The 22,859-nt window shown below is 49.3% G+C and overlaps 1 protein-coding gene across 4 annotated transcripts in view; it reads right to left on the bottom strand.

Annotated features, from left to right (window-relative positions):
- Positions 1-22,859, bottom strand: part of PAOX (polyamine oxidase) — a 572,703-nt gene that overhangs the window by 419,372 nt on the left and 130,472 nt on the right. For all 4 annotated transcript variants that reach the window (XR_011268680.1, XM_069611145.1, XM_069611143.1 and 1 more), the window contains exon 4: positions 12,510-12,709. Coding sequence is in view for 3 of the 4 variants with exons in the window: in XM_069611145.1 (XP_069467246.1) it covers positions 12,510-12,709 (200 nt within the window). In the remaining variant the exon portion in view is untranslated. The remainder of the gene's footprint in view (positions 1-12,509; positions 12,710-22,859) is intronic.

The raw sequence follows: 22,859 nt of genomic DNA on the forward strand, positions 1-22,859 counted from the left end.
GCTCCCAAAAGACATCCGAATATGCCATATATTAAAAGAAAAGAGACAAGCAGGGTTTGAAGAGTCATCTGTTTACACCGGCTCAGATAAGGTTGTTTGACAGTTCTCTTGACAGCATTAAGAAGCACAAAAATCAGATCCAAAGATCAGGACATCCGTTTTCCAAGTTATACTGGAAGACTGGCACGAGGGGAATCAAACCACATCAAAAGCCAGTACTTCCTGGTTTAGGTTAAAGTAGACGTATAGTGTCTATGTATGCTGCATGATTGAACCTGTGGCCAATGGAGCCCCATCTATCACATCTATCACTTGCAGAAGGGCTGCATGTTCCTTCCCGCAGGGGGAATACCCCGAAGTCGAACAAACTCTTGGACCACATAATTACCCGAGGCTCCACAGTCCAATAATTAATGGGTCTTCACAGATTCGGCTACCTTCTTCCCCCATACCAGTTGTACTTACAATACAAACAACAAGGATGGTGGCATAGGAGACTATGCGTCATAACAAGTACAGCAGTGTGGGTAAAAACAGTGGTAATTCCGTCACCGCTACTTTACCGCTGCTTACAGGGCTTCCTATATTTCATATTACTTTTTTTGCTTTCAAGCCCCACTACAAAGTGCTTGCAGCTCCTCCCATTATTCCTGCAATGCATCCACTCCTCTCATGGGCGTGTTCCTGGTATTGCTGGCGTACAGCAGAACTACGTGCAGGTTACTATTTTCCCTCCAACTTTTCAGCATATTAACGTATAGTTGGGAGGGCTTTCGACGATCCGCCTTTTGCACTTTATAGGCAAGCAACGACACCACCTCAGTTACAGTATAAGGTCCATGCCACCTGGCTAACATTTGTTTTGTGTAGTAGTTAGCAGGAGCATTACTTGGTCTCGGACTTGAAAAGTATGTAATCTGGTGTCTCAGTTGTATGCTCTCTTGTCTGCTACAAGCTCCTTGAATATGGGTGTTCAGCAGCTGCCGGACCCTCTTCATATATTCCCAATGTTTCTGATCATAGGGTGTTCACTGGTCTGCCGGCTGTTGGGTCCCTCCCCTGTTTCTCTCAAGATGTCGAAGACATCGCAGGAGTTTTGACCTTAGACCAGGGAGAACCCAGTTGAGGATTGTGGTTTCTTTCGTATGGCAAATCAGGTTGTTCCTATTTCTTCCATCTTTGGGAAACCAGCTTCCCGAGGATGCCCTTCAACATCTTGTTAAATCGCTCCACCAAATCATCTGTTTGAGGGTGGCAGATAGATGTTTGTAGTGTGTGGATTTACATAAACGTTTACATCTCACTCATCAGTTTGTACATGAATCTACTGCTGTGCTCGGTAAGGATTTCTGAAGGGAAGAACACTTACGAAAAAAAGAAATGATCATCTTCAGTATGGCTTCGGTGGAATCGTTTCTCATGGGGAAAGCTTCTGGAGAGCGGGTTGCATTGTCTACAATCGCCAATATATATTGGTTGCTGGATTTGTATGGTTCAAAGGGCTCCACCACATCCATTCCAAACTGGCGGAAAGGTACCTCGAGCAGTGGTTCTCGGGGTACATCGTCCATCAAGGTCTTTTGGCAGATGGGGCAGCATGCTCAGAATTCTCAAGTCCAAGATATCCTGCTGTTGGAGGGGTCCAGTTTCAACTCGGCTTTCCAAAGCTGTTTCAGAACTAGAAGCTGGTTGTAGCTTTCACTGTCTCCTCTGGGGTCACATTGACCCAAGCCCTTTTTTCCACAAGAAATGTTGAGAACATAATCATGAAGACCCAACTTCCAAAACCAAGGTCATCCGGGCTTGAGCCTGGAGTAGATCTGTTTGCTGAGCTTCTGTGAACTCCACAGAAGTGGGCTCCGGAAGATCCAAGTTCTGTCTTCTTGATCTTCAGCTTCGTTTGTCTCCTCAATCCATGCTCTAGCTCTTTCAGCAAGCTCCAAGATTTCGACTTCTTTGATGTCTCAAATCCATATTCTTTCAGATATTAGTTGAGCTACGGGTTGACCTTGCTTCAACACAAGAGAGTATTCCAGAGAATGTATAGGATTACCTCAACTTCCTCTCAGTGATCGAGTTTTATTACTCTGGATCCACCTTCGAGTGAATACTTATGGGCCAATTCAGACTCCGGAACCACTCTTCCATAGGTTCCCTCCAGTATCTCCACTTTCAACCTGGTCCGAACCATGGCTTGTTCATGGGGACAGACAATTACCTCTGAAAACTCCATATAGGTAATTTCTGCTGCGCCCGCTGCATTGGTTAGTCTGATTACTCTCAGCATTTTAGACAGCAATGGGTGACCTCTTTATCGAGGAGGCCTAAGGAATCCCATTTCAGACACCACATGTCACAGATGGCATAGGAATCACTCTGACTTAAAGATGGATCAAAGGTTTTTGTCTTCTTTGTGGGGCCCAGGAGTGTCCCTCTCTGGCTTGTCTCAAAAAAGTCCCTCCCCCCTAACCCAGGCATCTATAACCCCAGGTTAGTGCTACTGAATGGTAACCTCTACTTTCTAATAGCTGACTTACGCTAAAGGTGGTAATTTTAAGAGCTGGCTGACTAAACTCCCTCAGGTACTTCCCAACTGTCTCTTCTCTAGACAGATGTTAGTGTTTTAAAGGGTATTTGGGAAGTGGTTTCACCCAGTTAGATTTGATGGTTTCTTCCACGCTCAATCTCTTCTCCCTTATATAATCCTCTCTCTACGCCTCTCCCACCTATCTCTCTTTTCCGACCCTCTGATGTCTTTCACACTCTCTTGCTCTCGCCTCCCTCCTGAAACTCAACTACTCCTCTCACACTCCCTCTTCAAACTACAGCTCCCACCTCTACAATACTCCTCCCACATAATAACTACTTCTCCACCTACCCCCCCCACACACACACCCTTCTTCCACTCAGTATCATACACTTCACATTCACTCCTTACTCAAACTCACCTGACCACACGCCCCACAAACACGCACACTCACACTGCAGTACTGCTTGCTCTCCACAACCAACACCTCACATGATCCAGAAATAGCCTTTGCAGTCTACCACTACTTCCTTCCTCCTGCTGGTCTTTTGGTCCACCACCTCCTCTGACCTTACCCATATAAAGCCACAATTCTGACAGCGGTCTGCAATACCCCTGCCACTTCCTTGATTGGGCCTCTGTCCCCGACCAATGCAGCCCAGTCTTCCCCCACCCAGGAGGTGTTACAATGCCCAAAATGTATAAATGGCAAGTTAAGCCCCACCCACTTGCTTCGAGGAGGCCTGCCAAGGACTGTCAATGGCGGACCAGGAATAGAACTGTCCCAGTTCGTGTTAGGGGGGGTGGTAATTGGTGTCCCTAGGTTAAGTTAATCTTTGTTGGGGGTCTGTGCCCCTTTTTGTAGTCTGTGGTGGGTTAGTGGAACTGCCGCTGGTGGCTGCATGTTGCTAGCAGAGCCCGGGAGCACTAGGCGGCTCCACTGCATAGTGTTTGCTCCATCCGCATTCTTGCAGGTTCTCTTTATTCTGGAGTGGTACACCGTCCAGAGCGGGAGGGTTGTTGCTGCTGCCTTAGGGCTGGACGGTTAATGCTTCTTGGAGCGCATAGGTCACTGGAGGACTTTGCTGTTCTATATGATCTCGACAGCAGATTCTAGAAAAAAAATCTTACGGGCATTTGCTGGCTGTAACATGGCATGAAAAATAGAGGAAAGTTGTGAAATGTCTCGGGAGGATAGCTCAGGGGTAACGTGCTCGCCTTGGAAGCAGGACGACATGGAGCAACACAGGTTCGATCCCCAGGTCCGCGCTTAGAAACCTCTAGGTATTAAGCATGTTATAAATAACCAATCATATCGTAACTGTGGACTGCCAAGATAAATGCTGGCACAAAGGGGAGGGGGCAGGCAGGAATTGGAGCACTCTCTCGTGCTACAGTCCTCCTCAGCATTAGGACTGGCTCAGGTAAAGACCCTGGTAGATCTCCCACTGTCGGTAGACGGGGATTTCCACCCACTCTTGACAAGGCCAGAGCACTGAGGAGGTGATGTGGGCTGGTTCTTAAGTACAGTGTAGTCCCCAACCACCCACAAAGGAATGTCCGCACTCTGTATTAGTTAAAACACAGTCTTTATATAATTAATGTTCACGGTTATGTACAATATCACGATAACTAACTTTATACTTGGTTATCTACAATGGCAAATCTATACAGTTCTACGTGGTACCACAATCACTATTTGATCTTTTTAAAGTGCATCAACTGTACGGTTAAATGTCACACAAATCATTTGTAAAGGAAACCAACAATAGATATAAGAGGAAAGCAGTTGGTTAGAACAATTGGCAGAATACTGGCCCCTACCGTTAGACACAGTTATGTGCGGAGATCCCCCCCACCTGGGCAACCTGTAGACTAAAGATACATCACAAGCCCAGTCCATGCATTGTTCACAAGAGTCTTTCCAATAGTTCAGCAACCCCAAAGTGCCTGGTGTTGTAGAGTTCCTAGTCGGGAAATCGACGGCCCTTCTTGAGTGCACTCCCTTTAAGGCAGGAGCCACGGGTCGAACGTCCGGCGATGAACAGGGTGAACTATGGCGGTGAAGTGGCAGCTTCGTTCCTAACGGTGCCCGTCGACGATGGAGCGTAGACGTCCTGCAAGGAAGAGGCGTGCGGGGCACCTCAGTATCGAAAGTTCAGGACCGCAAAGAGTTTGTGAAAAACTGTGGCCCAGCAAGGGCGTTGAGTCGTTGGAATCTCTGTGTTCTTTAGGTGGCGGAAAACCCACCGGTGGATGCTCCTCGGTGCGTCAGCGGCCTCGACTTTCTCCGGCGGGACAAAGTGGTCGACGGTGCAGACGAGAGTGTCCTTGGATCAAAGGTTCTTCGACAACGGGAGCACTGCGGCCGGTGACAGCGGTCGTTCACGGTGATGAACAGTCCAGGCGCTTCTCTTTGGGATTCCGCAGCAGTCCCAGTCTCCGGTCGGTAGCCTTTCGTAAGTCTGTCTACCAGGGAGATTTGGCAAAGATCAGCAGGTGCACGATGGTCCCTCGTAGCTTGGGAAAGGTCTCCTTACCAGGTCCTCTCTTGGATCAGTTCTTGTAGACACAACTGCTTTCAGATCGGCAAAGTAGAGCAACAGCAATTCTTCTCTTCCAGCAGGGCTTCAAGGTCAAACTTCAGTTTCAACTCCAGTTTCTCTTCAGCTTCTGAACGATTTCTAGCAGTGAGAGGGCCCCCAGATATACTGTTGATCTCCAATTCATTCTGCTGAGTCACACTCAGGCAACCAATCACTCAGAAGGGCATTCAGAGTCAGTCAGCCAATCTGGCGTATGGTGCATTCAGGCCATTCTTCTCCACCCAGAGACTCATAACACAGAATGTGGATTCGGACAAGTAACACGCCATTCAACACTACACACTGCATTCATACCGGTTTCGGGCAGGGTTGTCTCCGTCATTGTGTCAAACACCAGATACCAGACATCCACAACAAGAAGTGTATATTCGTCACACACTCCATTCACCCAGGTCCCACCCACAGGTGTACCCACAACACATGGTCGTTGGGAAGGCTCCAGTCAGTCTGGTCGGCACTTCCCCACACTACCATATATGGAACTTCCACCCAACAGCCAGTCAGGGGGAAGGGACAGAGTCAGAGCTTCCCTGGACTTCGGGAAGATCAAGGTAACAGGCTATGGAAGGCAAGAGGCCACGGGAGCCATCTTGTTTCCATCAGGAATCTACCAATTCCAAGGACAGGGCCTGGGCATCCCAAAATGGAGGACGCTCAGGGCACCTGTCAATTCAGCACGGAGCTGCCACCAGCCCGTACCCTGCTCTGTGGACCTCCCACAGGTGCCCAAAAACATACACTAGGGACACAGGGTTGTACCCCCACCCATGGGTGCCACAAGGGTATCCCATGGGTCTGTACACCAAACCAAGAGAGCTGCACACATGAACTCCTACGCGGAAAACACGACCGAACACGATAAAAAGCAGTAAAGGACAAGGATGCGGAGGCCCTGTCCCTCTGATGCATTTCCAGAATCACACTTGCCCGGGAAGATCAGGAACTGTGGATAAAGGCTGGCTAGTATTCCTTTCATTGGTATGCCAAATAATAGAAGCAGCTGTGAAAATAGGATTATTGGTGGCAAATATGCGTGTTGACTGTATCCCATGTCAGACATGGGAAAGGAACAAGTTACTTACCTGTAACTGTTGTTCTCCAGCATGGGTCTGGCATGGATTCACATGCTCATGAATATTCCCCGTCGTCAGGCTGGGAATCCTCGGTAAAGAAAAAACCAGTATCAGTTTCGTTTCTGATCTGTCTTTCGTAGTAGTAACCAATCACTGGTCTCTGTGTCATACTGACCACAGCCAATGACTGCCCTCTACCTAAGCCCCGCCTCTGGCAGCCATCTTCAGATTTGGAAGCACATGAAGTGGCAGTATGACCAAGTGAAGAGCCGCAGAGGGGTAGGCGGGAGGGTTCGCATGTGAATCCATGCCAGACCCATGCTGGAGAACAACAGTTACAGGTAAGTAACTTGTTCCTTCTCCAGCATGGGGTCTGGCATGGATTCACATGCTCATGAATAAAGAATACATAGCAGTACACACATGCACAACCACGGGAGGTGGCAAAGGCTCAACATTAAGCATTACATCAAACTCAACATTAAGCAATCTTACCTCCTCACCAGGCTCACCTCAGGCGAACAGGTTGCGCAGCACTGCTTGGCCGACCCTGGACTCCTCCCTGGAATCCCGATCGACGCAGTAGAATTTCGTGAAGGTGTGCGTCAACCTCCACGTAGCACCCCTGCATATGTTCAGCAGGGGCACACCAGATAGGAACGCCGTGGTAGCTGCGATCGCTCTGGTGGAATGGGCTCTCGGACGGCCAGGCAGCGGTCGGTTTGCCAACCGATGACAGTACATGATACCGCCGGAGAGCCATCTGGAAATGGGAGCCTTCGAGAGAGCCTTCCCCTGATTGACAGGTCCAAAGTTCACAAAGAGTTGTGACGTCTTCCGAAAACACTTCGTGCGGTCCACGTAGAACTTCAGCGCTCTAGCCACATCAAGCGAGTGCAAAGTCCTCTCAGCCGGCGACGAAGGCGACGGGAAAAACACAGGCAACACCAAGGGTTCGTTGAGGTGGAATTCCGACGGCACCTTGGGCATGAAGGCGGGGTGCGTCCTGAGCACCACCCTCGTGTCGTGAAAAGTCAAGTATGGTGGCTTGCAAGATAGGGCCTGGATCTCTCCCACTCGTCGTGCGGAGGTGATGGCCACAAGAAACGCTGTTTTCCACGACAGGAACTTCAACTGGGCCGAGTGCAGAGGCTCGAACGGAGGTCCCATGAGCTTGGTCAGCACCACGTTGAGCTCCCACGCCGGGGCCGGAGCCTTCACCGGCGGGAACGATCTGAACAATCCCTTCATGAACTCTTTCACCAGACGATGAGACCACAAGGACGTCCGCCCCGTGGTTCTGGTGTATCGGGAGATCGCAGCAAGATGAATCTTGATGGACGCGTGCGCCAGTCCAGCCTTGGCCAGCGTCAACAGGTACGGCAGTACTTGGGGAGCCGTAATCCTTAGAGGGTTAATCTTCTGTGCGTGGCACCAGACAGAGAACCTCTTCCATTTGTGTCCGTAGCATTTAAGAGTCGAGGACGCCCTGGCCTTTGCAAGAACCTCTCTGCAGTCGGCCGGTATGTCGTATCCTCCAAACTCTAGCGCTGCAGGAGCCAGGCCTGCAAGTTCAGCGACTTCTGGTCGTGGTGGAGGATGATGCCTCCTTCCCTAGAGAGAAGATCCGCGTCCACTGGCAGCTTGATTGACGGGGACGCTGACAAGTCCAGAAGTTCCGGGAACCATATCTGCCTCGGCCACGCAGGTGCGACGAGGATCATCCTGCACCGTGACCTCTTGAGCTGGTTGATGAGCCGGATCAGCAGTGGCAGTGGAGGGAACGCGTATAGGAACAGGCCTTCCCAGGGGAACGAGAAAGCATCGCCCATGCTCCTCGGCTGGGGAAACCTGCTGGCGAACCTCCGGCACTTGGAGTTCGTCGCCGTCGCGAACAGGTCGATCTGGGGTGTGCCCCACCGTCGGAAGAGGCGATCCACTAGATCCTGCCGTAGTTCCCACTCGTGGCACGAGCGCAGCTCCCTGCTGAGTGAGTCGGCGATGGTGTTTTTTATCCCTGCCAGATGAAACGGCACCAGAAACATCCTTTGGGCGACGGCCCAATGCCACAGGTCCTGCATCTCCTTGGACAGTGCTGGGGACCTGGTTCCGCCCTGTTTCCTGATGTAAAACATGGTGGTGGTGTTGTCTGTGAAGATCCTCACCACCTTGCCCTGGAGGGACGGAAGGAAGGATCTGAGGGCCCAAAACACTGCACGGAGCTCCAGGACGTTGATATGGAGGGACTTCTCCGTCGGGAGCCAAAGGCCTCTCGCGTGCAGATTTTCGGTGTGCGCTCCCCACCCTTCCAGGGAGGCATCCGTGGTCACTGTTTCCTGGTGGCCTGGGGTCTGGAAGTCCATGCCCGCCGTCAGATGCGCGCGGGTGCCCCACCACCGGATCGCTCGTCAGAAACTCTCGTCGAGTGTGATCCTCTCCTCGAAGTCGCCCATCGTTTGGATCCAGCGCGCGTCCAGGAACTCCTGCAACGGGCGCATCCGGAGCCTGCACATGGGAATGAGGTAGATGCAAGAAGACATCATTCCGAGGAGGGACTTGATGGACCTCACCTTGGCGGCATCGGCAACCAACATCCGCTGTACCTTGCCCAGGATGGCCCTGGTCCTTTCCTCCGACGGGGAGGCCAGAAGGGACACTGTGTCGAGCTTCGCTCCCAGAAACAGTGCGTCTTGCGCGGGTACCAGGTGGGACTTGGCGTAGTTCACGGAGAATCCCAGGTCCGTGAGAAGTTGGACGGTCCTTGCCGTGTGCTTCACGGCGAGCTCCCTCGTCTTGGCTCGGATGAGCCAGTCGTCCAGGTAGGGGTAGACGTGGATCCCCTCTCGGTGCAGCTGCGCCGCCACTGGTGCAAGGCACTTGGTGAATACCCTGGGAGCCGACCGTAGACCGAAGGGAAGGGCTCTGAACTGATAGTGACGCCCTTGGACCACGAACCTGAGAAATTTTCGGTGCCCCTTTAGGATGGGAATATGGAAGTAGGCATCCTCCAAATCCAACGACGACAGGAAGTCGCCCTCCTCCAGCTGCCCCAGGACGTGCTGGAGGGTGACCATCCGGAACTTCTGTGCCTTGATGAACTTGTTCAGCCGTCGTAGGTCTAGGATGGGGCGCCATCCTCCCGTCTTCTTCTTCACGAGGAAGTATCTTGAGTAAACTCCGGAGCCCCGAAGCCACTTTGGGACGAGTTCGATGGCGCCCTTCCTGAGCATCGCCTTTACCTCCCGGAGAAGCTGAGGGACGTGAAGCTCTTTCCTGGCCACAGGGGGGACGCGCGGGCACCTTCTTTGAAATTCGAGCACGTGGCCCTGGGCTAGGGCGTCCAGCACCCAACGGTCGGTGGAGATGGACTCCCACACGCTGACGAAGCTCGCCAGTCGGCCTCCCACCGGGGTGCTTCGGTGGGGGCCCGACCCCACGGCCGGTTAAATCCTGCTTAGACGAGGCTTTGCCTCCTTGACCTCCTTGGCGACGACGGCGGGGTCCGCCTGACTTGCCTCGTCCCCTGTAAGCTTCCTGAGACGACGAACGGGCCGCTTGACGGTAGGTGGAAAATTCGCCGGCGGAACCTTTGGAGGCACCCTTGCCTCCGCCGCTCTGAAAGGGTGGCCGCCGTTGCTGGAGAACCCCGAGCGCCCGGGCCATCTCCGCTTTAATGGCTTGAAGGGAATCGTCCACTGTTTTCCCAAACAGGTTGTTCCCATCGAACGGCATGTCCAGGCCTCTGGTCTGTACGTCTTGACGGAAGTCAGTAGCCTTGAGCCATCCACGCCGCCTAAGGCACACGCCGTTGCCCAACTGGCGAAATCCAGTGTCGGCGATGTCCGTCGCAATCGTGATGGTGTGGTCCGACACCACCTCACCTTCCTGCAAGATCTCCAGGGCATCCGCCCTCTTGTCGTCCGGTAGGAAGTCCAGCAGGGGAGCCAGTTTGTACCACAGCTCCCTGTCGTAGCGGGCTACGATAGCCAAGGCGTTGGCCGCCTTAATCGTCGTCGCTGCAGACGAGATGACCCTGCGCCCCATCGTGTCCAATTTCTTTCCCTCGCCGTCCGGCGGGGAAGTCGACGTGGAGGCCGCACCCCCCCCCGCTTTCTTCCTGGCCGCCGCAGAGACGATGGAGTCCGGGGTAGGCTGTGCCCGGAGGCACAAGGGGGCCGCGTCCGGGACCCGGTACTTCTTCTCGTACCGGTCTCTTCTAGCCGGCGTCGTGGATGGGTTCTTGAGGAGGGCTAGGCCCTCATCCCAAATATCGTCCAGTAGAGGTACCGCGAGGACCGTCTTCCTCTTGGCCTCGCGCCGTTGATAAAGGAAACCTTACTTCTTCTTCTCCTCCGGTCAGAGCTGGAAGAGCTCGGATGCCCTGGCGATCATGGAGTGAAAAGATCCAATCTCGTCGGGCGGGGAAGCCCGGGTGGGAGGAGACGACGGCAGATCCTCGTCGTACACCTCGTCGTCCGTACCCGTCGCGGCCGTGTCAGTCCCCGTATCATCCCCTCGAGTCGTGGACGGGGAGGAGGGCTGAACGGGGCGCGACGGCTGAAAAGGAGGTGGAGGGTGAATCCTTCTTTTCTTAGGAAGGGGGCTGCCCGAAGGGCCTGGTTCCGGGTCCCCCGACGGGAGTGGTTCCTCCACTGGTAACGGCAGTCTCGTCCTTATCTCTGAGCATAAGGACTGTATAGCCAACAAAATGGCCGCCGAGTTGTCTTGCGGCACTGGCAGAGGGGAATCCGACGGGCGGTCAGGGGCCCCGTCGGTACCCTCGACGATGTCGTCTCCTGCGTCGGGATCCCTCCCGACGGGCTTGTCTTCTTCCACGCCAACGCCGTGGCTTAAGACCTCGATCAGTTCTTCCTCAGAGGTTGAGGCAGAATCCACGACTACCTCCTGCCCCCCTTTTTCTTCTCCGTCGGAGGTTTCACAGGGGTCCTGTCGATGGGCATAAAAGAGGACTCCCTCCGCGGTGGCAGGGAGACTCTGAGCCCCGAGGTCGCCACCACTGGTGTAGCCTCCACAGGCTGAGCCAGGGCCGCCGCGACTGTCTCGATAGAGGCCTTGGCCGGATGGATTAAGGCTTTCACCACCTTAGGTGCGCTCACCGCCTTCTCCTTGAGGGGGGGGGGGCACTGCCTCGCTCCCCCTCCGCCTTCAAGCTCGACCGGGGCCGCTCCAGGAGCTTCGCCGGGTGCTCGGCCTTCCTCTTACCCGACCCAGAGCGTTGACTCGTGGTTGATGGTGCCGGGGAGGGTGCGCCCTGCCTGGCGCCTGTAGAGCACGACCGTTCGGCGCTCCCGGTGCTAGCGGACTCGCGGTGCTTGGCCTTATGTTGGACCCCCCTCGCCGGGGCGTCCTCAAAGGTCTTAGAAGACCGCTCGGATTTCTTCCTCTTCTTCTCGCCGGACGGGCTCTTCCCTTCCAGCCAGTTGGCGAGACGTTGATGGCGGTCCTTCATGGTCCGCTCCGACATGTTGCCGCAAAACGCACAGTCCTTCTCCACGTGCGTCTTGTCCTCATGTAGGCAGTAAAGACAAAAGGAGTGTTCGTCTTCCTTAAAGACATTCTGCAGCTGGCATCCAGGGCAGACCCTGAACAGCTTTCCGGGCGTCGAGCTTCCCTTCTCCTGGGCCATGACCGAGATGGGCCTGAGAAACTTCTGGAGTCCTCCAAAAGCGTAGCTCGACGAATCTTCACCCTTGAGGGGCGTGGACGAATCCGACACGGGTCCCCGTTGATCGGATGGAGAGTCGGTGGAGCTCGAGGCTCTTTTGACCGAAAAAACGAAGTTTTTGAGAAAAAACGTGAAAAAATAGCACTAACGCTCGAGAGCAATAGCACGAGGATCCCAACACATGAACGTGCGGTAAAAATCTGAAGATGGCTGCCAGAGGCGGGGCTTAGGTAGAGGGCAGTCATTGGCTGTGGTCAGTATGACGCAGAGACCAGTGATTGGTTACTACTACGAAAGACAGATCAGAAACTAAACTGATACTGGTTTTTTCTTTACCGAGGATTCCCAGCCTGACGACGGGGAATATTCATGAGCATGTGAATCCATGCCAGACCCCATGCTGGAGAAGCCAGGGCTATGAAAAAAGGCAATGTTCTATTAGCACACTGGCAATGAAGCATGTTAAGTATTCTCAAGTCATACATTTGCATTTTTGGAAATATACTTGCATGTAATAAGCTGAATATGAACTATGTGGTTCTGTAGTATCAGCAGCAGCTGACACAATCATCATTTCCCCATCATCTGGGCCAAATGGCACAAAAAGGCAACCTTACCCAAGGGCACTGTGATGATTACATGATCTGCTGGGAACTTGTCCCCATCTTCACACTCCACCAGGACTGGAAATTTGCGCTCCGCAGTGAGAGGTGTTTTGAAGGAGCCTTGCCAGTGGACAGTACAGACAGGTTTGTTCAGCAAAACACTCTCTTTTGGAAGAGAAGTCATCATGCATTGTATGAGGCCTTGGTATCCGCTGCAAAGAAAACCAAAGGTTAGTGGTTGAAGATATCATAACAAGTTTCCCTGGCTAATGGACATTACTGGTGGGAGGCTTTAGGAAGGGGCAAGCTTATTATCGACATGGGGTAGAGTAAGAACAGCGGCCTGTAGAGAATCCATTTCCAGAGTATGAATACAAAATTGGCCAGGAGGAGCCAATAATTAATAATAGCAACACAGAAAACTGGTGTGAAGTGCCAAGAAACAAACAGTTAACAAGAATAAGGATAAGTAGTGTGTGGCGGGTGGGCAGAAGGGTTAAAAACCTATGTGCACTCTATGGACCCAACATGATAAATATGGCTGCACTCTCAGAGAGAAAGGTCTGTGGTCATGCTTTCTGAAACACGAACCTGCAATAGCACAGGGAAAGCAAATAATTCCATATTGTGCAAGCCAACAGTTTCAAAAATTATCTGGCATGTCTTAGTTGCTAGCTTGCCCTTACCTCACAGTACAAAAAGGGCTCCTAAACACGTGTAAATGAAAGGGAAAGCAATTTGTCTCAGGGCGGAATGGAGCAGAGGTGTCAAGAGTGGGGATTTTTTCCCTTTTACAATGCTGGGTCTTGTTCTTCACCTTATAACTGGAAGGGTGGAGTCAGTCGATGGGTGAGTGTGGGGGCTGTGTGAGCGTGTGTGTGAGATGGGCGGTTGGTGCTGTTTTTTGGGCAGTGTGAAACAATGTTTGTCACAAAACTTTCCTGGTTCTAGCGTGTTTCTAGCTCTTTTTCAGCTCATTGTGCTGTGCAGAGCTTATCCTTTATCCCCTACAAACCCTCCTCCCAGCACCCACTCCGATACCTTATTTGGGACAGGCTATACTTGGTATGCACCCCGTATTTAGACTGTCCCAAATAAGGCAGCTAAGTAATGTGGTTGTGCTATTCTACCCTATGCCACCTTTGCTTTCTTCTGCCCGGCTTTCACATGCTATGCTTTCTTCTGTTTAGCATGCTACACTGTTAGGTTATGGTAGGTACACCATGTCAAGTTAAGCTGAAGGGACATGTTATGCAATGTTGGCTTGTTGGGACCCATGTGTTTTGTTCCCACTTACATTTTTGCAAGGAATATTAACATGACCCCGTTGCAGTTATTTTGTAAAAAATGCTAATAGCATGCAGGGCATCGTCCATATTAGCACATCTGTTGGGTCTCCTGCATGCAATTTGCAACTTTTATGAAACAGAGAGCAAAAGTAAAGAGTAAGCACAGGCCAAATCGACCTTTGCACTCAGGTTTGTAAACAATGTAAATGTTGCCTGCAAATTATGCTTTGCAGACAACACTTACAAAGGATTTTGCTTGCTTTTAGCAAGTGCTCAATGCACGCAGACTGCGTGGGAATCCATTAGTTTAACGACAGCATGAAAATACACGGCAGGTGGGAAACCATGTGGTAAGTCATGTGACCTTTGGAGAAAGGGCAGTAATGCATGCCGAAAAGTTATTTTCGCTTTGTGCCCCGTCAGTAGGAGGAGGCAGACCAATTTATGCCATTTTACCCTTATTTAGTGAAATGCCTTACAATCCCTAACCTATGGGGTTCCCTAACTAACCAAACTAACTAAGGTGATCGCCGTCTGTAAAGCCCAAAATTAAATAGTCCGTCCTCCATCCAACTCCAAGCTATTCTTCCATAACAGTATGCAAAAACAACAGAAAGCCAGGCGAATGATTCCTTTCTCCTGGAAAAGCTTATTCGGGTTCTGCACAACGAAGGTCTAGGAGAATGACTCCCTTCTCCTAGATGTTGTTCCTTGGTTTTAATATGAAAGCCTCAGATATTGTTGAGCAATATCTTTAAGTAACAGATCTAGTTCCTGAACGGGACCTTTGAGTCTCTTTTTCCCCTACTTGTTTTCTGGTTAGGCCTCTCCTCTTTAGCCTGGTGAGCATTCGGAATCCTGGGCAAAAGCCTTACGGCCTCATTACAAGTTTGCCGGTCAGGAAACAACGGTGCTGGTAATCTTACTGGCACCGTTGTTTCCAGACCGGCAAACTAAGAGTCTGCTGGCGAGTGCCGTTCCGTCCGCCAGGTCTGACCCTGATGGGCGGAAAGGCACCCGCCAGCAGACTTTTCACGGAAGCACCAGCACCGTTATTAACAGTGCCGGTGCTTCCATGGTCCCCATTCCCGTGGAGTCCAATGGGGATCAACATTTTACCAGCGCCTGACTTACCGGACTGCCGGGGCTGTAATGCCCCGGTTATTCCGACAAGTCAGGCGCCAGTAAATTATCACGGTCCGGCGGCAGCCTGCCGGTTTTATCGACACGGCTACCGCCGGACTCATAATGAGACCCTTTATGTCTCTAAAAGTCCTTCTCTTCCTTGTTCCAATAGGAAGAACAACTCCCTCTTTATGTCCTCCTTATTCTTAATGTTATTCTGTTTCTTACCTTCTTGGTGTATTAGACAATGAGTCATATTTTCCTCCTTCGGGCTCACTGTCTATTTGGCCTTTCTTCCTCTCTAACCACTTACTGGGCTGAGTAGGCCGAGTCCCATGGTATTTGCTACTCTTCTCTGTTCCACTACTGGGATGAGTAGGATGGCTGCACGCTCTTATTGCTGTGATCCCTCCTGGGTTTCCGCCATCATAGTTACCTTCTTTCACAGGGATTAGCGCCACCTGGCTTCTTCTCACGAGCGGGACTTCCGATGACTTCCAACTTGCTTTGTCGTTCCATTAACATCTTGCTTCTCCCTGTGGCTCTGCAGTGTCCTGGATTCAACGTCTCTGTGCAGTTGTCAGCCCCTTCTGTCCACCTGTCCAGGGTCACACCACCACTCTCGCCTGCTGCTTCTTTTTCTTGGGGTTTCATTCCCCTATGCTCAACAACCTCGGTCAACTTCAAGGTCTCTGACCAGCAGCACCTTCTTCCTTCCTCCCAACTGAGTTTTGGTCGTTCCTACAGCCTAGACACGACTTGGCTGGTTTGAAGCATCCAGTCTCCTTTCCTGTCTAACTCTAAGAGGAGTCCTTCCTCTGTTTTTATTACAGGTTGATGGGCCCTCCCCAGCAGAGTGTTGTAGTCCCTCCTCTCCGTCCGATGGATGTTCTGCATCCTCAGTTCACTCTTATTCGTTATGATACTGAGAGTTATCATCATTGCTCTCCCAGCACTCTTCTTCATAGTATTCATGAAGAGTTGTTTGTCAGGAGGAAACTTGGATTTTGCATGAGTGGAACACACAGTGGCTTGACTTGGTGGTCTTGTAGAGGTGTTAGAGAAAGGGGTTTTAGGGAGTTCCTCTATGGAACAGAGTCCCTGTCCCTCAGGAGGGAGCCTCTCCCTGTTAGGTACCACTTACCACCACCCCTAGAGCGATTATTGGATAGCAGGCTTACCTCCCTAGCCTCACAAGGAAGGCTCCCCCATGGGGATAAGTGACCGAATCCCACAATTCATCACATACCCTTTCCCTTATGAGTTTGGCTTCCCCTTCTTCACAAATGGAAAATCTCGTAAGGAAATCGACAATCTTTTGCTCTTTGCCTTTCCGCTGTTCAACATGAAAACAATAGGCTAGAAATTCAAGTAACCACCGCATAATGCGAGCATTTGAATCTTTTCTGAGGCTTAGCCACGAAACGGGAGAATGACCTGTGATTAGACAGAACCTTTGCCCCGTCAAGTAATATTTCAAGTAGATTATGGCCCACTTAATAACCTTCAACTTGATGGTTGCATAATTCTGCTCTCTTGAGAATCATTTTCTGCTAATTTAGTGGACCGGATGTTCTGTTCCTTCATATTGAAGCAAGAGAACGGCCCGAATGGCTACTTTAAAAGTGTCTGTTTGGAGAATACATTCCTTATTGAAATCAGGAATTTTAGGTACGGGCTCACTACACAAGATGGTTTTTAGTGCACCAAAGCTTTCTTGGTCTTGTTTATTCCACTTTAACTTTTGAGATTCTGCATTCTTGAGTTTGTCAAAGAAGTGAGGATGGAATAGTTGGGAATAAACTGTAAGTCACAACATGTGCAGAGCTCTCTTTTAGTTTTCTGTGGAGGTGCGAGTTCCACAGCTTTGACCTTCTTTACTTGCAGTTGTACCAACCCGTTACATAATGACGAACCCCACGTATTTAACAGCGGACTACGTAGTTGGTCATTCTTAGGATTCTCAGTTGGTCTGGCCTGTCTTATTGCTCTCACTATCTCGTACAAATGAAAATTAAATGATGTTCTTCCCATCTTTCGCTGTGGATCAAGATATCATCAGGATATGCGCCGCAAAAATGGGAAAAGGGTCGCAACACTCTATCCATCCGGTGCTGAAAGTTGGCAGTTGCGCCGTGCAAACCGAAGGGTAGCACCTTCAATTGAAACAACACCCAAGGAGTGGAAAATGCTGTTTTCTACCCATCATCAATGTTGAGACGGACCTGCCAATCGCTCTTGGTAAGATCAACTATGGAAATATAACATGCTGACCAAGTTTATCTATTAGGTCATCAATTCTAGGCATCGGTTAGTTATCAAACTGTGCGATGGAATTTAGTTTTCTAAAATCAATACACAATCTGCACGATTGATCAAGCTTGACTACCAGGACTATTGGCGAGGACCAGGGAGTCTGAGGGTTTGATGACATACGCCTATAACAAATTTTCCACTTGTCTGAGGATTATTTATTTGCGGGATTCAGGAATCCTATATGGTTTCAAATGTACCACCTTTTCTTGGGGTGTCCGGATTTTATATACACAATATTTGACCCTTCCAGGTTGATCATGAAATACAGAGAACTGGGATGTCAGATCTCTAATATCCTGTTGGCTAGGGTTTAATTCGGGAGAAATTAGACTGTTCTCATGACCTACTTCAGTAAGTAGTGTAGCCAAGTTATCAAAGTATTGTCAGTGGGATCTACTCTCCACTTTTTTAATAAGTTGATGCGATACAACTGGGTCTTTTGTCTTCGATCAGGTTGAGAGAACATAATTATAGGGTTCTTTTTTCTATTATCTCATAGGGCCCAAACCACTTCAATAAACATTTTTGTTCTGAAGCATGTAATAAGACTAGAACTTGTTGGCCTATTGAAAAGGATTGGTGCACATATTTTATAATATTGTGCTTTTTGGGTTGTCTGGGCTTGATGTAGAGGTTTACTCACTATTTCCCTCACTATGGCCATGTGCTACTTAAGATGTTGGGCGGTTTGAGAGATGGGCAAGGCAGCTTTATCCCTCTCCTCACAAGTTTCTCTCAACGTGTCAAGCACGTCTCTTGGTTCCATAACATAAGGAGGTTCAAAATGAGAATAGCCTAAAGAGCCTGCCGTGACTTCCTTACTGCAAACAATGCCCACAGTATAACAGTGTCCTAATTCTAGCCGCTTCCAACAACTTTTATTTTCAACGTTGAATTGAAGCGTTCAACATGTCCGTCAATTTGGGGGTGATACACAGACATTCCAAGCATCTTAAATTGCAGTATTTATTTTATTTCTGACATTATGCGTGACACTAAAGTAGTCCCTCGATATGTTAAGATCTCCCTCAGGGAACCTAAATCGAGAGAGAAATGGGACAAGATCATTTAAGATTTTTTGGGCTGTGTTCTTACGCTCACCTGGTTCCCACGGGGGCGTTGACCGGAACTGGGCCGCTGTTATTTCCACCAGCGTGACGTGTAGCGCCGAGATGACTGACTGGACTGGCCCGCTCAGCCTAGTTTGTCTGGCTCGCAAGAATATTCTTCTGCAAAGGAGAAGAGGAATTAACCACCCATGGAATTGAGTGTCAACCCACCTTCCCCACTCCCGTTGTCTTCCCACTGATCACTCTTGATGTCCCCTCCTTAGTCTCACCTATGGTTTGGAAGGATGAGCTCTCCATCCTGCGTCGACCGCAGGGGCGCGTTGATGACCAGTTACTTCACTGGCGTAGAGGAATTGGTGAGTTCCAGTATTGACTCTAAAGTCCAATTGTTCATAAGAGTTCAAATGTCTGCTCTTCACTCTGTCCGATTCCTTGCAAGTTGCCGCTTAATCCACTCGAAGATTTCCAAATGGCACTCGGTAAGATTCAGGTAAGTCTATTGTGTTTTTCCCCTTAGGGGCCGGGGTACGGCGATGAAGCAGAGTTGACTGCGCCGACCCGAAATGAGGTGAGCACCTCCCGTGGTAAATCAGGTAAGTCCTCGGGGGGTAGCTTGTATTGCCTTAGAGAGTCCCCTTGCTCATCTTGCTGTCTTTGTCTCCTTAGGTGTCGGAGGGCGGCCGCGAGATGGAGAGAGCGTGATGGAATGCTGAAGTACCGCCAAGCAGGTGAGTTCAGCGCGGCGCCGTAGGAATGCGAAGCGATGCGTCAGTTCCATGGCGAAATGGATCAGGATTCAGGTAAGGATTCAAGTTAAAACTCCTGTTCTAACCTTTATCCTTTTTGTCTTCTTGTTTCAGGAGTCCCAGGACTGAAGCAGGCGTGACTGAAGACTGGAGCTGCTGAAAACATGGTGAGCGTTACGCTGCAGCAAGCAGAATAACGCGAAACACGTGTGGCTGTCCGGGCGTGGTTTAAATAGCCTTGGAAGAAGATCCAGGTAAGTATTCTTCCACAGCCCTACCCAAGTAACAAAATAGTCCCTCCTAAGCCTCATTTGGCTTGAGTCTTCATGCAGCATGGTCTGCCTCAGGTGAGTATGCAGCATGGTCTGCTTCAGGTAAGTTATCAATAATGAGCCTGGCGCCCATGGCGCCAGGACTGACTTTATCTTTATGAGCCTGGCGCCATAGGCGCCAGGACTGTACCCAAACAGCCCCTAACTGGGGCTTTTGGGCATGCTCCAAGTGGCATGATGCCTGCTTCCGGGGCTGGTCTGGTCTTCCGGGGGCAGGCATCATGACAGTTGTTCTGTAGCGCAAAAGCTTCAGGGCATCTCGTAGCATAGCTTACAATGACTAGAATTAATTTGTTGCCTAGCTTCAATGGTTCAAGGGGCCTGACAATATCTATACCAATGTGAGAAACAGTGATATTTATAATGAGTGGCTGCAGTGGAGCTGGTGGTATGGATTGCGTTGTTTTCTAACATAGGGCACAGTTGACCACCAAAGTTTTGACATTTGTGTAAAACCCCAGCTAATAAAATGTTGGGATAAACCGACTGTTTGTCACCCCTTGATTTCCAGATGTTAAGAGAGAGTGTGCGCAAGTTCTAAAACTACGCTCCAGTGACTTCTAGGTATTACTAGTTGGATTCTTGGAACACCTTCTGGAGACAGATCACCCCGGTAGCAGAGACCTTTCTTTAAAAAGAAGAAGGGACCTGCCTGAGCCTAGCCTTCTGTCTCAGGAATAACCTTTGAGAAGGCTTCCATTAGGATAGGATCATTATGCTGGGCAAAGGCTAGGTCTGGGATGAGTTCTGCTTCTTCGATTTGTAAATCTGAAGGGGGTTTATCTGCCTCTTTGAATCCTATCGTGTCTCGTTCTGTTTATGTTTCTTCTTGATTATACCGTATGGGGAATGGGGAAGAGGGCATTTTCTAAAATACCCAGTGCCATTTTCTCTCCTGCCTTAACATGGTAAGAGTGTTTCCCATGGTTGCAGAACGAGATCTTCACATACCCTCTATAATCAGGGTCCACCAACCCTGTCATGAGACATCGAGACTAGTTTCCAAGTCAGGACTTGCCTGGAGACATAATCTAATGTAAGTCCCCTTTGGAGGGACTAAAACCAGACCGGATGGAATTAGCAGTCTCTCCCCTGAGGATATGGTTTTGTCAGTGCTACTCTGCAAATCAAAGCCGATTGCTTTGTGAACTTCAAGGTCCCCCAACGTTTAACAGTTGGGCCATATCCCACTGCTGACGATATATATGGTAAATCAGAAGGAGGAGGTAGAGCAAATTGTCATTTTACTGTTCTTTATTTAAATAATACAAAAGAAATGCCTTACTATCCCTAACCTATGGGATTCCCTATCCAACCTAACTAAGATGCTCACCATCTTTAGTGAAGTCTAAAAGTAAACAGTATGTCCTCCATCCAACTCAAAGCTATTCTGTCCCTACCAATAAGCAAAAACAACAGAAGGCCAGGAAAATGACTCCCTTATCCGGGAAATGCTTCTTCAGCTGTTGGACAACGAAAGTCTAGGAGAATGACTGCCTTCTCTCTAGCCAGCTGCACTTTCTTTCTTCCTCCCGATGGAGGTTTGGCCGTTCCCACAGCCCAGCAACGACTTGGCTGGTTTGAAGCTACCGGGCTCTTTTCCTGTCCAACTCCAAGGGGAGTCCTTCCTTTGTTTTATTGTTTTATCACAGGTTGTTGGGTCCTCCCTAGTGGAGGGCTGTAGTCCCTCCTCTTTGTCCGATGGATGATCTGCATCCTCACTTCACACTTCTTCTTACAGTACCGGGAGTAATTATTACTCTCCCAGCACCCTTCTTTTTCATAGTATTCGTGAAGGGTTGTTTTTCAAGCGGAAACTTGGATTCTGCATGATAGTGATAAGTGGCTTGACTTGGAGGTCTTGTAGTGGTGTTAGAGAAAGGGGTATTATGGTTTTCCTCTATGGAACGGGAGTCCCTATTCCTCAGGTGGAGTCTCTACCTATGAAGTCCCACTTACCACCGCCATTAGGGGGATTATTGCATAGCTGGCTCACCTCCCTAGCCTCACAAGGAAAGGCTCCCCCCTGTGGAGAAGTGACCAAATCCCACGATTCCTCAGAGCCCCCACCTTCAAATTCAAAGAAAATATGTCAGCAGTAAAGCAAGGCTGATATGCCTTGGTTTACCAGTCAGAGGTTTATGAAATGCCCCCCGCCCCTCTACTTTTTAATGTACAACTTTCTTTTGGTTTTATCAGGATATTCCCAACCCCACACAAATGCACTCCCCTTTGCTTCCACCATCTCCCGATCCCGTCCGCCCCTGTGTTTTGGCCTTTTTTAATTTCTCCATTCACAATTTAGATGTTGTAATCCATCTGCATTTCACTGGTTTTAAGAGGTTTGCTACTTTTTTGTTTTATTTATGCATTCCCCCAAAATCCTTTTGATTGGACATTATGCCTTAAATACTCGTTGGACGTGTTGTGAAAGGTCATGCTCTATTAGGTCATGTTTGGATAGGGTGTTTTACTTTAATGTCATGTTTCTTTATACAAGGCAGACAATGCTTTGAAGCCTAATAGATGAAAACAGTGCCCTTCGTTGATGGGACACTTCCGTCCCCTGCACACCTATAGTACTGTCAAAAAGGCAGTCAAAGTTTTCATCGAGATTTTATGTCTAGGGTAGTGGTAATTCTTATAAGGTACATTCGCTTGCCATAATGTTCATAAAATGTTCACAATATTTTTAATGATGACAATGAATATTAATCACAATCACACTTCAATTTCAACATAACAAAAATAGCTCAATGCATTTCGGGAGAATCCCTTCTTCAGGAACTTGTTAGTCTTTCTTATAAGAATTTTCAGTAATATCTAAAGAATAAATTAGAAAATATTCAAATAGTGTTCAATATTTCACCCTTTCATTTTTTGTACATAGTATATACATTTTAATAAGATCAGATCGTTTATCACCTGGCTAGACTGCGCCATGTGCCAGTTTCAGGTAAGGTTTCACAAAATCACCATCTGTGGGTCCTCCCTGTCCACTCCCTATGGCAAAGGTATAGTTATCTTCATTAAGACAAATTATTCGGTTATTCACTATATTGATCTAGATATTTGAACTCACTTACCTAGACTGTGCTTTCTCCACTAGTCTTATTTTCAGGGTTCTATTCCAGGAAAGTTCACCATTTTCATCCCAGGTCATCCCTATTAACAAGCGTATTTTTAATTGTATATTTAACTGAAATCATCAATAACTGGCAAAGTGACGATTCAATTTGGGCTATTTACATGTGTGTCGCTTTTACACAAGAAGTACTACATGGAAGTTGTGTTTTCAGTGCCCTTCAATCTTGCTAATAATTTGCAGATGGTAGATCCCATTTGAAAAAAATCAGAAGTTAATATATCCTTCCTCTAGGTTGTCTCCTTATAGGTAGAATGGACCTTTCGCTTTCAAAATAAGTACATTGTACTTACCAGGGGATACAGAATCGAGGGAGTATCCTAAATTTGCCAGGTGGGC

This window comes from Ambystoma mexicanum, chromosome 8 (genome assembly GCF_040938575.1).
Source record: "Ambystoma mexicanum isolate Mex_15411 chromosome 8, UKY_AmexF1_1, whole genome shotgun sequence".
NCBI classification, from domain to species: domain Eukaryota; kingdom Metazoa; phylum Chordata; class Amphibia; order Caudata; family Ambystomatidae; genus Ambystoma; species Ambystoma mexicanum.